The 15,221-nt window shown below is 46.9% G+C and overlaps 1 protein-coding gene across 1 annotated transcript in view; it reads left to right on the forward strand.

Annotated features, from left to right (window-relative positions):
• Positions 1-15,221, forward strand: part of LOC148542143 (cytochrome P450 3A9-like) — a 68,397-nt gene that overhangs the window by 33,076 nt on the left and 20,100 nt on the right. Inside the window, exon 8 of the mRNA XM_088471894.1 lies at positions 2,474-2,601. Coding sequence (XP_088328020.1) covers positions 2,474-2,601 — 128 coding nt within the window. The remainder of the gene's footprint in view (positions 1-2,473; positions 2,602-15,221) is intronic.

Below are 15,221 nucleotides of genomic sequence, written 5' to 3' on the forward strand. Positions count from 1 at the left end.
CCACAAAGATTTCTGGAAATTTCTGCAGGTCAGACATTATCTTCACTCTGGCTCCAGACTTACACAGGCGTCTAGGGAGTTGACATGATTTGAGAAGACTTGTATAGCCCCTTTAAATCCTACGCATACGATATCCACCATATATAAATGATTACAACACCAGGGCTCCCAGATGCCTCTTCATTTCGCCTGGTAAAGAGACCTAAATTTAAATCTCATAGAAAAGGACTGGGAAAACACATTCCACAAAACCCATAGTAGCTCTGTCTGTATTCAAACGATACCCAATATAAAATTCGAATGCGGTGGTATAGACATCCTGCGCTACTACATACCGTATATACTCGAGTATAAGTCGACCCGAATATAAGCCGAGGTACCTACTTTTACCACAAAAAGCTGGGAAAGCTTATTGAGTCGAGTATAAGCCTAGGGTGGGAAATGGCAGCAGCTGGTTGTGCCCCCAGTAGTAATTCCCCCTGGTTGTGCCCCCTGTAGTAATTCCCCCTGGTTGTGCCCCCAGAAGTAATCCCTCCTGGTAGTGCCCCCAGTGGTAATCCCCCTCCTCTTCGTGCCCCCAGTGGTAATCCCCCCCCCTTTTAGTGCCCCCAGTAGTAATCCCCCCCCTGGTAGTGCCCCCAATGGTAATCCCCCCTTTTAGTGCCCCCAGTAGTAATCCCCCCCTGGTAGTAACCCCAGTGGTAATCGCCCCCTGGTAGTGCCCCCTGTAGTAATCGCCCCCTGGTAGTGCCCCCTGTAGTAATCGCCCCCTGGAAGTGCCCCCAGTAGTCCCCCCCCCCCCAGTAGAGAGAGACGTAATAAGAATTAAAAAAAAAATCACTTACCTGAAACTCCCGCTCCTGGTCCCGCCGCTATCCGCTCCTCCGGCCGCTTTGCACGGGAAAGACGTCATTACTCATGACGTCTCTCCCATTACCCACTGCGGGAGCCGGAAAATGGCTCCCGCAGTGGGAGCAGCAGCAGCCGATGAGAGTCTGATAGACTCTCATCGGCTGCTGATTACAGCAAACACACAGCTGCCGGCTCCGGCGGCTGTGTGTTTGTGCTGTGTAGCGCTGACCGAACTCCGTCAGGTCAGCGCTACACTTCACTCGAGTATAAGCCGAGGGGGTACTTTTTCAGCACAAAAAATGTGCTGAAAAACTCGGCTTATACTCGAGTATATACGGTAAAATGTATTCCTCAATATCAGCTAAATGTTGGAGGTGTCTTGACTCAGTAGGATCTCTATTACATATCTGGTGGTCCTGTACTCTCATAAAGCCCTTCTGGAATGATGTTATTGCAATCTCCAGTGACATACTTGCGATCTCTCTCCCTACAGATCCAGCCTTCTGGTTGTTAAATCATTCTTCCACTCCACTGTCACAATATAAAAAAATCATTGTTACGCCATTTGAGTAACGCTGCTCGAGCGTCAATAGCCACCCTTTGGAGATCATCTATCTCCCCCACCCGCAAAACATGGTTTTCTAGAATAGATTATTATCTGTCAATGGAGGATCTTCTTTTATCTTCAGTAGACAAACGGTCTGATTTTATGTCCACCAGGAGCCCTTGGTTTGATTATAAATTAACGAGCACATATATAACAATTATATTTCTACTTGTGCTGATGCAAACTGATTTACTATGAATAAAATGTATATACTTTTCTTTACGAATCTGCCCATCTTCATGGTCAAATATTCTTATATCTATTCTTTTATTTTACCCCCCTACCCCTCCTTCTTTTTTGTGGTTTCCCTTTTTTTCTGTTTAGAAATTTGATATGAATATTATTTTGAATGTCTCTCTATTTGTATATTGCTATGTTTAGTAATGTTAATTTTTCTCGCTGCTTCGAAACATGATACATTATGAGACCACAATTTCACCACGGCCTTGACTGTCACTGTTGAAACTCTTGCTGCCTAAGGGGTCTATTTAGTAAGCAATGTTAGGAGATAAAGTGAACGGTGATAAGGTACCAGCTAATCAGCTCCTAACTGCCATTTTTCAAAAACAGCCTGTGACATGGCAGTTAGGAGCTGATTGCCTGGTACCTTATCATAGTTCACTTTATCTACTAACACCGCTTAGCAAATAGATCCCCAAATCTCCTTTGCGCAATGCAAACAGATGAAAAACGCTCAGTGCGAGGTCTGTAGAGTACAGTCTATGACCATGAATTTCCCCACCAAATTTTGTAAACAGTTTGTAGTGGCACCTCCATAACTCAAGGCCACGCAACTGACACTGGATGCAGTGAGAGTGGCTGGGAGTGGAATATGTTGTTAACATACAACATCAAAACATCCCTCCAAGCCACAAGCTACTTGCATAAGCGATAGGGAAACTTACTTATGGGATACCTCTCACATATTCCTCTTTACTAGGCACAATCGAGAACATTCTTGTTCTGAGGGTAACAGACAAGTCCCTTATTTCTTTCATTTTATTTTTCTTTCAGTTACTTTCCCCTTCCTGTGTCCTATTTTTGAAGCGCTGAATATTAATTTCTTCCCAAAAGACTTCCTGGAATTTTACATGAATGCAGTTAAAAGTTTCAAGGAGAAGCGGCAGAAAGAAGACCAGCCAGTAAGTCCACGCAAAGGGCCTGATTCAGCATGGATCGCAATTCTGCTTATACGCACACAATGCCGTTGCTAATATCAGCAGCCATATGTAAATGTTTGCATTCGCAATGCGAACTCAGCCTAACAGAAGGACTCCCACTTCCCCTTACTGACATCCGTACACTTGGGCAACATAGCGAAACAATCAGTAACATAGAGTAACATCGGACCCATACGCACAGTTAAGGCAGGTAGACCTCACTCAGGAATTGCTATCTTCTGCATTAGCTATGAGGCCTCAGACTGCATATGGTATTGCAGCGACTAATTTATGCACGCCCCTGCAACGCTGTCCCAACGCACTGACATGCCTGCGTTTGCCTGACCCCCCACCCCCCCAGTCACCACCCACAAATGGTACTTCCTGTCAATCACTCTGCAATGGGTCTGCGTACACACTGACCAGACATTCCCTTTTGCAGTGTCTAGTTTACGCACTCCAATGCATGCGCAAAATGCGAAATCATCCGACTGCGTGCATCTTAGCTCTTGCCATCCTTGCTGAATCAGGCCCAAAGTCCACACATAACACGAAAAGATGGATTGTTATTATGTACACGGTATTGTCACAAGAAGGAAATATATTTCTATTTTGCTGAAATTTTACTGTTTACGGGATTCTCTAAATGTCAAACTACATCCTGAGTCATAGATTAAGAGCCACTAAACATGTACAGATACTGCAAGAAGCCAGGCTTACAATCAATATATGTGTATAAACACATACATTGAAAATATAACATTATTTACAATATGTTGCTAAGACCTAACAATCAAAATGTTTGTTTATTTACTTTGTGTGTTAGTGTTTGACTCAACATGACTTTTGGAAATTCTCAGACCTTCCCACCTGCTCCATACATGCCATCAGACCTCCCCACATGCTCCATACATGCCATCAGACCTCCCCACATGCTCCTTACATGCCTATCAGACTTTCCACATATGTCCCTTTCATGCCCACTAGACCTCCACATGGTTTCTAACACCTCTCCCAATTACCTCTACAGCTGAAGCCCGCAGAGGAAGGAGTGCAATCACACTGAACTCCTCCCACATGACCTCACCGTAATTAATTTATCTTAATGAATTATACACTCATATGATGTGGAGGTATCAAGAGGTTGTGCCACACTCAAGGAACCAAAGTCATTTAATTCATAGCACTCATAGCACAGACTAGGCTGTGCAGTGACAGTGGCATGTAACCTCCTTTCCTTCATTTCTAGCTGCATATGGATGGGCGGCAAGTACAAACAATCCTTTGCCACTGACCATGTCAAAATTAAAAACACAGATGAGACTGATCCACGTGATAAAAAGGAGATTAGTTTGAACTATTTAAAGGGATAGGGATATGTTTTATCCCCCTGCTAGCATTTTGTGCAAAACTATACAAAGAGCGCCCAAAGCACATGTATAGTGTGTATCATAACTTTTACCAATGATGATAATTTCACATTTTGGTGACATAACATAAACATAGAAGCAAATACGGATGCTAACACATAAACTATATAAATATGAGGATGAAATCCAAATTAATTAGTCCAAATGTAGGGTCTAGTCCTTCAAAAGGAATAGAATGTGTTCCAATATCTTAATTCTTGATACAGTAATCAACAAACCTACAATACTAGATCTAAAAATATGTATTATTTAGTATGTCTCCATCATTACAAAGACCTAGTACCCATTACTTAATCATTAAGGATGGCTCAATCCAAGTAGACATTCCATGGTACTTGGAAAATAAAACATATTGGACGACAATACTGCTTCTCAGGGAGTCCTGACGCAAATTACAATTCACTTGCAGTCATTCCCCATAGGAATGAATAGGGCCGCACTTATTGATCAGAGCTTGGCAGGTCCCACACTCTGACCAAAGGCCCCATTTATTCAACGCTACATGTTTCCATACTGTAAAGTCACCAGCCCTGGCTGGTTTAGCCTAGTGCGCTGTTCTTTGAAAAAACGAGGGACCCGTGCCATTTTTCCCCACTATTATGCAAAACAAGCCTAGGCTGAAAGGCCTAGGACTGGTTATAATTTTACAGTCTTTTCACATCAAAGTCTGCACAGATGCTATTATTTGCAGTGCTTGTTTCAAACTCAACTATGCTTTGCATGAAGTTTTAAACCCTCTGCTTAGTAAATCCAGGGTTTCTATACTTCTAATATAAAATACATCATTGGGAACTGATGTCCAATATCTTTCTAAAGTCTGTATTTCTGGATGATGTCCGTCGGTTTGGTAAATAAGCAGATTGCAAAACCACCGGAAAACCCAAAACTGGTGCTTAGTAAATGTACTATAAAATAGTTGTTGCTCAGTCAATTTCATAGTCTTTCACAGGTGCATTAAAGGAAGGGGATTTGGGGGCGTGGCTTAGCTGACCAGGCCGGACGCACTTCTCGGGAGCTCTAGCATTCCGGACTTTTGGTGACCCTTTATTACCCCTCACTACCTTACCTTCGTGGGGCTTTTCCTCTTGGACACCTCCTCTGAATCCGCATCACCTGGTGACCTCACTCCCGGCTCCCGCTGGTGGTCTTCAGCATTGGGGCCTGTACGCCGCGCTGCAGCCGGGACCTAGATTTCCACTTGCCGTCAGAGCGGCCCATCGCTGTCATATTTGCCTGCCTACAACCTCCTCCTCTGAGTCCCGCTCTCTGCTGTCGGACATAGTCAACGTTGCTATTGGGTGGCTCCTGGCACTGCATCTGCTCCTAGTAGAGATCCGCTGGCTGCCGCTGCTAGGGGCTGAAGTGAAGCACTCTCCCTGTCTGGGGCTGTCTCATCCAGAATCGTATGGTCCAGCTCATCAGGCACTCTCATTTTGGACCCTGCTGCTCCTCATTTGTCTCCTGGGACTGTGGCTGCTATCCTGGCTGGCTATTCAGCTTGCTACACAGGCTTTTCCATCTTGCCTCCCCCCATACCCGTGGTTTGTGCTGACATTTCTGGAGGGATTTGTTCTTACAGTCATCACTACCTGTCAGCTAACTATATTGGTGAAACTGATGGTCAGGTCACTAATTCTGGACTCCTCTCCTGTATGACTGAGGTCCTTATATTGAATCACGTGGAATCCATTTTTTCTCTCTCATTTACCCTATGCCCTAATTTTTCTGGACTTTGTTGCACCGTTATAAAATTAACTACAGCCTATGTAAAATTGTAATCCTCCCTGTCACCTGGTAATAGGGCTGCCTATGTGCAGGCAAAGACTCAGTTTGCGTCTACTCGTCATACCTTCTCTACTAATTTTTAATATTATAAACATGGGCACAAATCTGGTCGACTTCTATCTAATTTAGTGAGGAACTCATGTTCTTCCACTGTTGTCACTGCTTTAAAAAAGCCAGATGGTACTCTAGTTTATAAAGGGAAAGATCTATTTGAAAATTTTAGAGATTTCTACGCTTCTATTTACTCACAAGGCCCAATGGACAAATTCCAAAAAGCTACTTTTTGGGCAGATATTTCCACTCCTTGTATTTCTGAAGAAAAAGCTAAGTCCCTGCTCGCTCCTATTACTAAGGAAGAAATACTTAAGACTATTATGGGATTGAAGCCTCTTAAGGCCTCAGGGCCGGATGGTCTTTCAGGGGAATGCTACAAAATATTAGCTAATAGAGTAATGCTGGGTACACACTGACCGATATTTTTGCCGATCAATTGATCGGCCAATATATCGTGCCCCCGTCGGCCAGTGGACCTGATTCAGACCCGTTCGCTAGCGAGCGCTCAATCGGAGCAAGCAATGTTTTTCAATATGCGCATGCATACGCTTCGTATAGCATGTGCATGAACTAGTATGAGCGATGGGGAAACTCGCTCACCAAGCATAGACAGCCCAGCTGAATGAGTGACAGGTCAAGCCATTTGTGGGTGGTAACAGGGGCAGGCCACTAGAAACGGGAGAGTGGAGGTGCGAACGCAGGTGTGCCTGAGAATCTGAACGCCATTTCAGAGGCGTGCATAATTAACAGGCAGCATCATAGGACACGTCACTTGGTTGAAATATACACTGAAGTGCTCGCAGTGCTTGCGGCAGGGTGTAGTAAACCTCAAGCGCTGCGATCGCTTCCGATGGTGCTCGATGTACCAATGGTTTCATGCACTTCCGGGAGATGACGTATGCAAGTGGGCGTCTTAAGACAGGCTGGTGGGCGTCTACAAACACAAAGTGATCGCTCGCCAAGACATAGTGGGCGTGCTTTTGACTTGCCCTGCGAGCGGCTGCCTTGACGTCACTTAGCCGAATTTCCATATGCTGGGAGTGAGCGAGCACATCTAGCGAACGGGTCTGAATCAGGTCCAGTGTTTACAGATGATATGTCTGTGAACTACGTCGTTCACAGATATATCGCGATGGCTGTGCTGCACAGCCAATGAACAGATATGTCTGCAGACATATCTGTCCATCGGCAAGTGTGTAGGGGTGCAGAGAGAGAGGGGGGGGGGAGTCCAGCACAGCTCCCCATCCACAGCAGCCCAGCACATGCTGCTGTGTGCTGGGCTGCACCGGGAGACTGTCCGTGGCTGCTAAAGTAGCAGCCCGAGCAGTCTCCTATGCCAAAGGTGGAGCGATCACGCTGATCGCGCCCCTCATTGGTTGTGCACTGGGCTGAGGGGCACACAGCGCCCCCCTCCCCAGCGCAACAAAAGTTTTTTCCCCCCGAAGGGGGCGTGGCCACTTTCCACGATTAGGCCATGCCCCCTACCCGCCCCCCGAGACCCGCTGCAGCATGCAGATGATGGTCTTTCAGTGTGTATGAACGACCATCATCTGCAGATACAGTATATCTGCAGATCGAGTGATCTGTCAGGTGTGTACCCACCTTAAGCGACACACTGTGTGCCGTCTTTTATTTAATTTTGAAAGAACATAGATTAAAAATTCTATTTAAATTCTGCAGTAAATAGAGTTCTGCCCATGCCTAATAGCGACCGGGGTCATACTGCCCAATATCATTGCTGGATGTCGACCACAAAATGTTAACTAAAATCTTGTCAGATCGTTTGAAACTTATTTTGCCCACTATTGTTTCCAATGACCAGACCGGATTTATCATGGGTTAGCACTTGGTAGTTAATATTCGGAAGGTGCTAGCAGCCGTACAAGCTCTTGGTTTCTTAGATGGTCCTCGGTCCCATGCCATAATTTCTATGGATGTCTAAAAGGCTTTTGACTGGGTCACTTGGGACCATCTGTTCAAAACGTTTAGTTTTGGATTCCATGATGAGTTTGTGTCGATACTACAAGCTTTGTATTGTGATCCACTCACACAGGTTTCCACTAATGGTAACTTGTCTACCCCTTTTGAGGTTCAGAAAGGCACGAGACAGGGATGTCCTCTCACCCCTGTTTGTATTGGCCCTGGAGCCTCTTGCGATAGCTCTTCGCCAACATGGGGGATTTAGAGGGATTTCTATTGGGAAAGTAATGTTGAAGTTGTGTCTCTTTGCGGATGATATGCTCTTGTTTGTGTCCGATCTCCCAAACGCTATTCCTGTTATTGTGGCATTGCTGACGCAATTCGGCTCCTTTGCAGGGTATAAGATCAACCTCCATAAGTCAGAAGTCCTTTATTTGTGTAACTCAGGGTCTCCGGACCTCATCCAGAGTCGGGCGTTGCGGCCGCACGGTCGTAAGGTAAAAGGGGCCGGATATGCAAATGAAGCGCTCGCAAGTTGCGTCGTTAAGATGGGATCGTTAGCTGGACGAGCGAGGGGAGGATGCTGCCGTAAGACTAAAAATACGCCCCCTTCTCGTTCCCATTACACGTCATCTCCGGGCATATAAGGATTAATCGAGACCATCGGAGCTGGTCGTAGAGCTTAAGGTTGACCATACCCTCTCTTAAGCACTACGATCAAGTCAGTGTAAAAACCTCCCATGTCACATGTGCCATGACACTACTTAGTTAATTATGCACTCCCATAAAGGTGCTTGTGAACGGGGGAGTGGAGATCCGAACGCAGGCGTGCCTGACTATGCAAACGGCATTTTATGGGAGTGCATAATTAACTAAGTAGTGTCATGGCACATGTGACATGGGAGGTTTTTACACTGACTTGATCGTAGTGCTTAAGAGAGGGTATGGTCAACCTTAAGCTCTACGACCAGCTCCGATGGTCTCGATTAATCCTTATATGCCCGGAGATGACGTGTAATGGGAACGAGAAGGGGGCGTATTTTTAGTTCACAAGCACCTTCCTATGTTACCACCCACAAACGCCTCATCCTGTCACTCAAACTAACGACCTGGCCAAGTTGAAGGAGAGAGCAATTTCTGATCGTAATAGCTAGTTTGTGCACGCGCACTGCGAATTTTACGCATGCGCAGTTTAGCGAACATGGTGGAATACGACCGTGTGGCCGCAACGACCGACTCTGAAAGAGGTCCTCCGTCTCTATCTCTTTCTGTTACATGCTTAGATCATTTTTGATTGGCTAGGCATGCTATTAAAAACCTTGGAATTCATATTCTGGCTGATATCTCTAAGTTATACATTGTTAATTTCACTCCTGTGATAGCTGACATAACTAGGCTACTGGACATTTGGCAACACCTTCCGTTATCTTTCCTGGGTAGAGTTGGATTGCTGAAATCGGTTATATTTCGTAAACTTGCCTATCCTATTCAAATGTTACCAATACGGTTATCACATGTTGATATTAGTCAATTACTCGCCTATTTTTTACGTTTTTATGGAGGGGTGGGAAACCACGCATATCTAGAGCTAAGATGTATTTGGGGAAATCTGATGGTGGTCTGGCTATTCCGCATGTCTCTGCGTTCACCAATGCAGTATTTTTTTGATATATACTTGACTGGTTGACGGGTTGTGAGGCATATACCCATAAATCCCTGGAGGAAGAATTAGTTATACCTTATTCTTTACCTGCTCTTCTACATACTCCCAGAGCACATCTCCTGCTTTTTGTGCGAAATAATATACTATTTCTACTTCAGGGTCCATAGGGGTCCACAGGGTGACCCTGGGGTATAGCTGGATCCTGGATCCTCGGGCACCACGGAGTTAAAGCTTTCAGCTGCTCCCAGGATGCACTTGGGTCCAACCTCCCCTATACCCCGCCACCGAGCCACAGGCACCTCAGTTTAAGATGGTGCCCGACCGGAGCCCCCTAAAGCTTTTTATTTTAACTTAGTTAAATTTTTTTTAATATAGTTTTTTTCTCCAGAGCGGCAGCGCTGGGCTGTCTGTACAAACGCCCACGCTGCCGCTCCTTCTCCCTTCAGCTACTACACCTGCTAAGGTCCGGAGCTCGGCCTTTCGTTCCTTTCGGGTTCAGGGCAAGGCAAAGGGTCAGTCCTTCCCGAGGCAGTCCGCACCCAAGACCGCCTCAAAGCCAAAGAAGCAAGCCTGGAGTGCTAGGCGCCCTTCTTCCAAGCAAGAAGATAAGCCTTCTGCGTGATGGGACGGGCCTCCCTCTGGGGGACCCCAGAGTGGGAGGCCGACTTCTTCAATTCGCCCAGTGCTGGCTCAATACCACCACGGATGCCTGGGTGCGAGAAGTGGTCTCCCAGGGGTACGCCCTGTCTTTTCGGCACAGGCCGTCTGGCCAGTTTTTTTGCACTAGTCCTTCTCAGGACAAAACCAAGGCCTTGCAGGTTCAGGAAGCCATAGAGGCCTTGCTGACGGTGGGGGTCATTATACCCGTGCCACAGTCTCAACGTGGGATGGGGTATTACTCTACGCTGTTTCTGGTGCAGAAACCCAATGGCTCTCATCGCCCCATCCTCAATTTGAAGTCCCTGAACAGGTTTCTCAGGGTTCCCAAATTCAGGATGGAAACTTTGCGTTCCATCATTCTGGCGATGGAACCAGGGGACTATATGGTCTCCCTGGATATCCAGGACGCCTACCTCCATGTGCCTATAGCAACATCGCACCAACGGTTTCTGCGGTTTGCTATTCTCCACAACCACTACCAATTCAGGGCTCTACCCTTTGGTCTCTCCACGGCACCAAGGGTATTTACCAAGGTGATGGCGGTCATGGCGGCTCATCTTCGGAGCCAGGGAATACGGTTGCTACCGTATCTAGACGACCTCCTCTTGCTGGCAAGCTCCCCGGAGGTACTGATCCAGCATCTCCACCTGACGGTCGCTTGTCTACAGGCGCACGGCTGGTTGATCAACTGGAAGAAGTCCTCCCTCATCCCATCACAGCGGATGGTTCATTTGGGGGCCCTGCTGGACTCTCGTCAGCAACGGATTTTTCTGACTCCAGAGAAGGTCTCCTCCTTACAGCTGCGGATTCACAGTTGTCTGAGCAGTGGCAGAGTGTCGGTGCACTCAGCGATGAGAGTTTTGGGGTCCATGGTGTCGGCATTCGACATGGTGGAGTTTGCCCAGTTCCATCCCAGGCCCCTGCAGGGGCTGATTCTTTCGGAATGGAACGGATTGCCACACAGGATCCGCTCTCAGATGCTGGTGTTGTCCTCGGAGGTGCGTCTGTCCCTAGCCTGGTGGTTGCAGACGGCTCATCTCCTAGAGGGGCGCCCCTTTTGGATCCCGGAATGGGTTCTGCTCACGACAGATGCCAGTCTCCGGGGTTGGGGGGCGGTGACAGGCTCCTTGTCACTTCAGGGTCGTTGGTCGGCGGAGGAAGCGCTTCTTCCCATTAACATCCTGGAACTGCGGGCAGTATACAGAGCCCTGCAGTTGTCCGGCACCGCTCTTCACGGAAGGGCCGTTCAGGTGCAGTCAGACAATGCCACCACGGTGGCGTACATCAATCACCAGGGAGGGACTCGCAGTCGAGCTGCGATGTCGGAGGTGTCCCGCGTCCTGGCTTGGGCGGAGCGCTATCTTCCAGCTCTCTCGGCAGTTTTCATCCCAGGAGTCCTCAATTGGGAGGCAGACTTCCTCAGCCGTTACGACGTGCATCCCGGGGAATGGTCGCTTCATCCAGAGGTATTCCAACTACTCGTGGACAAGTGGGGGCTGCCAGAGCTGGACCTGATGGCGTCCCGTCACAATCACAAGCTGCCTGTGTACGGGTCAAGGACAAGGGACGCAGGCGCAAGTCTGATAGACGCGCTGTCGGTGAAATGGCTGTTTCAACTGGCTTACTTGTTCCCTCCGATATCTCTGCTGCCTCGGGTCCTGCGCAAGTTCAAACAGGACGGAGGCACACTGATCCTGGTGGCCCCAGCGTGGCCCAGAAGGCCGTGGTACTCCGATCTGCGGAGCCTGTCCATCGACGCTCCGTACCTCCTACCTCAATGGCGGGACCTGTTGTCTCAGGGGCCCTGTCTTCACCCGGATCTGGGTCGACTATCTTTGACGGCGTGGCTCTTGAGACAGCCGTCCTGAGGTCTCGGGGCTTTTCTAGCTCCGTTATTACCACCATGCTGAGGGCGCGCAAGCCTGCTTCCGCGAGGATCTATCACAGAGTGTGGCACACTTTCTTTCAGTGGTGCGAGGCCAGAAACTATGATCCCCAGGTGTTCCGGGTTTCGCGTATTCTGGCTTTCCTTCAGTCGGGTTTGGACTTAGGAGTATGTCTTTCTTCGCTGAAGGTGCACGTGTCTGCTCTGTCGGTGTGGTTCCAGCGCAGGATCGCTGCTATGCCACACGTACACACCTTTTTCCAGGGAGTTTTGAGAATCCAGCCTCCCTTTGTGCCACCTGTGGCCCCGTGGGATTTGGCGGTGGTTCTTCGGGCCTTACAGGGTCCGCCTTTTGAGCCCTTGGAGTCAGTGGAGCTCAAGTGGCTAACTTTTAAAACTGTTTTCCTCTTGGCAATTGCTTCTGCCAGGAGGGTTTCAGATTTGGGGGCGCTTTCTTGTCGTCCCCCTTTTCTGATTTTTCATCAGGACAGAGCGGTGCTTCGCACTTGTCCTGAGTTCCTGCCTAAGGTGGTTTCCAGGTTCCACATTAATCAGGAAATTGTTGTACCAGCCTTTCAGTCGCCTGATCTTTCGGCTGGGGAGGCTTCCTTAGACGTTGTCCGTGCACTCCAGGTTTATGTGGACCGGACTAGTTCTGTGAGGAAGTCGGATTCTTTGTTTATCCTCTTTGGTTTTCACAAGAGGGGTTGGCCTGCCAACAAACAGACTCTAGCCCGTTGGCTTCGTTCTGTTATTATTGAGGCTTATATGCAGGAGGGTTTACCTGTTCCAGCCTCTGTTAAGGCTCATTCCACTCGGTCTGTGGGTCCTTCTTGGGCTGCTAGCCGTGGCGCCTCTGCTGTTCAGCTCTGTAAGGCGGCCACCTGGTCTTCCATTCAGACCTTTTTGAGGTTCTATGCGTTTGACACCTTTGCCTCTCAGGATGCATCCTTTGGGCGCCGGGTTCTCCTATCAGCACAGGAGCGTCCCCGCCCTTAGTTGGACTGCTTTGGGACATCCCCAAGGTCACCCTGTGGACCCCTATGGACCCTGAAGTAGAAAACAAGAGATATGGTAAGAACTTACCTTTGTTATCTCTGTTTCTACGAAGTCCATAGGGTCCACAGGGCACCCGCCCTGACGCACCTGGCTTCATATGGGCTCTGTGACTGGTCACCGGTTTTCCGTCTCCCATTTCTGTGAGTATGGTTCTTGTGTGTTCCAGTCTTCCTTCTCTCTGTTTCGTCTCCTCCTCCGGCCTGGGCTGCTTACCAACTGAGGTGCCTGTGGCTCGGGGGCGGGGTATATGGGAGGTTGGACCCAAGTGCATCCTGGGAGCAGCTGAAAGCTTTAACTCCGTGGTGCCCGAGGATCCAGGATCCAGCTATACCCCAAGGCCACCCTGAGGACCCTATGGACTTCGTAGAAACAGAGATAACAAAGGTAAGTTCTTACCATATCTCTTGTTTTTTCGATAGCTGTTTAGTTTGGCTACAAACAAACCAAAACCTTCCCAGGTGCCACACTGTGTCTCAGTATAATACGTTTTGGGGTAATCCTATGTTTGTTCCTGGTCTGGAATACCCTGGGTACCTGGTCTGGAGAGTGAGGGGTATCGCTACCATTCTAGATGTGTTTGATTTATGGAAAAGCTGCACCCAAAATTGGTCTTCAGAGATGCCACAGGTACTCTGCTGTTTTGATAAAGCATACGGAGAAGACTCTGAGAATTCTCCATTCAGCTATTTGGCAAGAAGTACATATCAGGACCATTCATAGGGCGTATATGTTTCATATTCAGAGGCAACATGTTGTTGAGGGGGAGTCGGGATGTTGCCCGAAGTGTAAGTTCTCACGAGCCACTTTTTTCCATAATATGTGGGAGTGTGGGAAAATTTGAAAATTTTGGGATAAGATTATGGTGTTTCTACATAAGACATTTGCCTTACGCCTTATGAAGGACCCTCTAGTTATGTTATGTGCTAATTTAACAAATTGGGACCTGCAGGGTCGTAAAATGGAATTGTCGCCCTTTCTTACGGTGGTGGTAACTGTGGCGAAGAAAACTATCCTCCGTAATTGGACAGTTTCCACTGCACTATCGCTCCAAGCAGTTAAAAAAATACTACTACAAATACTTTATTTTGGTAGACTTGCAACTTTACCTGATGTTGAGAAGGGGGTGGTTCGCTTTTATGCTAAATGGGGTATATATGTTGACTCCCTGGATCTTAGCACTAGAACACATATAATGCAGTTATTTGAGACTATGAATTGGTCTCTACTTCGTAATCAAGAGTGACGTTATATATTTATGTCCTTATGTCTATATTTACAGGTTAGGGGATATGCTTCCTTTTCTCTTGAGAGGCATAATGACATTCCCTCCACTGTAGGAGTATTCGATTAATGGAAGGGTCAAGCTGCATCAGGGTTCGGGGTTTTTTCTTTTTTGTTTGTCTGTTTCATTTTGTTTCTTTGTTATCTGTTGCTATAGTTCTAATTGGATTATATATTCTATTCATGTGTATAAGCTTAATAGTTGGTTATTACTGACTAGCTATATTTTACAATTATGTTTTCTTTGATACTGTTCCTGACTGTGTTTGTTTGTACAGTTTGCAGCTCTGTATATGTGTGTATGTGTATTCATACAGTATGTATATTATTTATATATATATATATATATATATAGTAGTGCAAATGAGACCAGCAGCACACTCTTGGTAGCAGCAACAATGCTGAGTGCAAACACATAATATGATATATAATAAAGAAAGAAGGAGTCAGCACATCCATATCAATCCATAGAAAATGTATTAATCCAGTATAGAACAAATGTCGAGGTTATTTGAGGGGCTTGTGAGCAAAGTCATAGCAATAGTTCATCATGGCACAAACAGCAGGCAATCATGAAAATACTCATCACAAGTCCTCCCTCCAGAGTGTAGCGCTACTCTCTGGAGGGAGGACTTGTGATGAGTATTTTCATGATTGCCTGCTGTTTGTGCCATGATGAACTATTGCTATGACTTTGCTCACAAGCCCCTCAAATAACCTCGACATTTGTTCTATACTGGATTAATACATTTTCTATGGATTGATATGGATGTGCTGACTCCTTCTTTCTTTATATATATATATATATATATATATATATATATATATATATATATATATATATAAAAAATATCCATTTGTGTCC

The sequence above is a fragment of the Taudactylus pleione genome, unplaced genomic scaffold (assembly GCF_031769625.1).
Source record: "Taudactylus pleione unplaced genomic scaffold, aTauple2 ptg000015l, whole genome shotgun sequence".
NCBI lineage: Eukaryota > Metazoa > Chordata > Amphibia > Anura > Myobatrachidae > Taudactylus > Taudactylus pleione.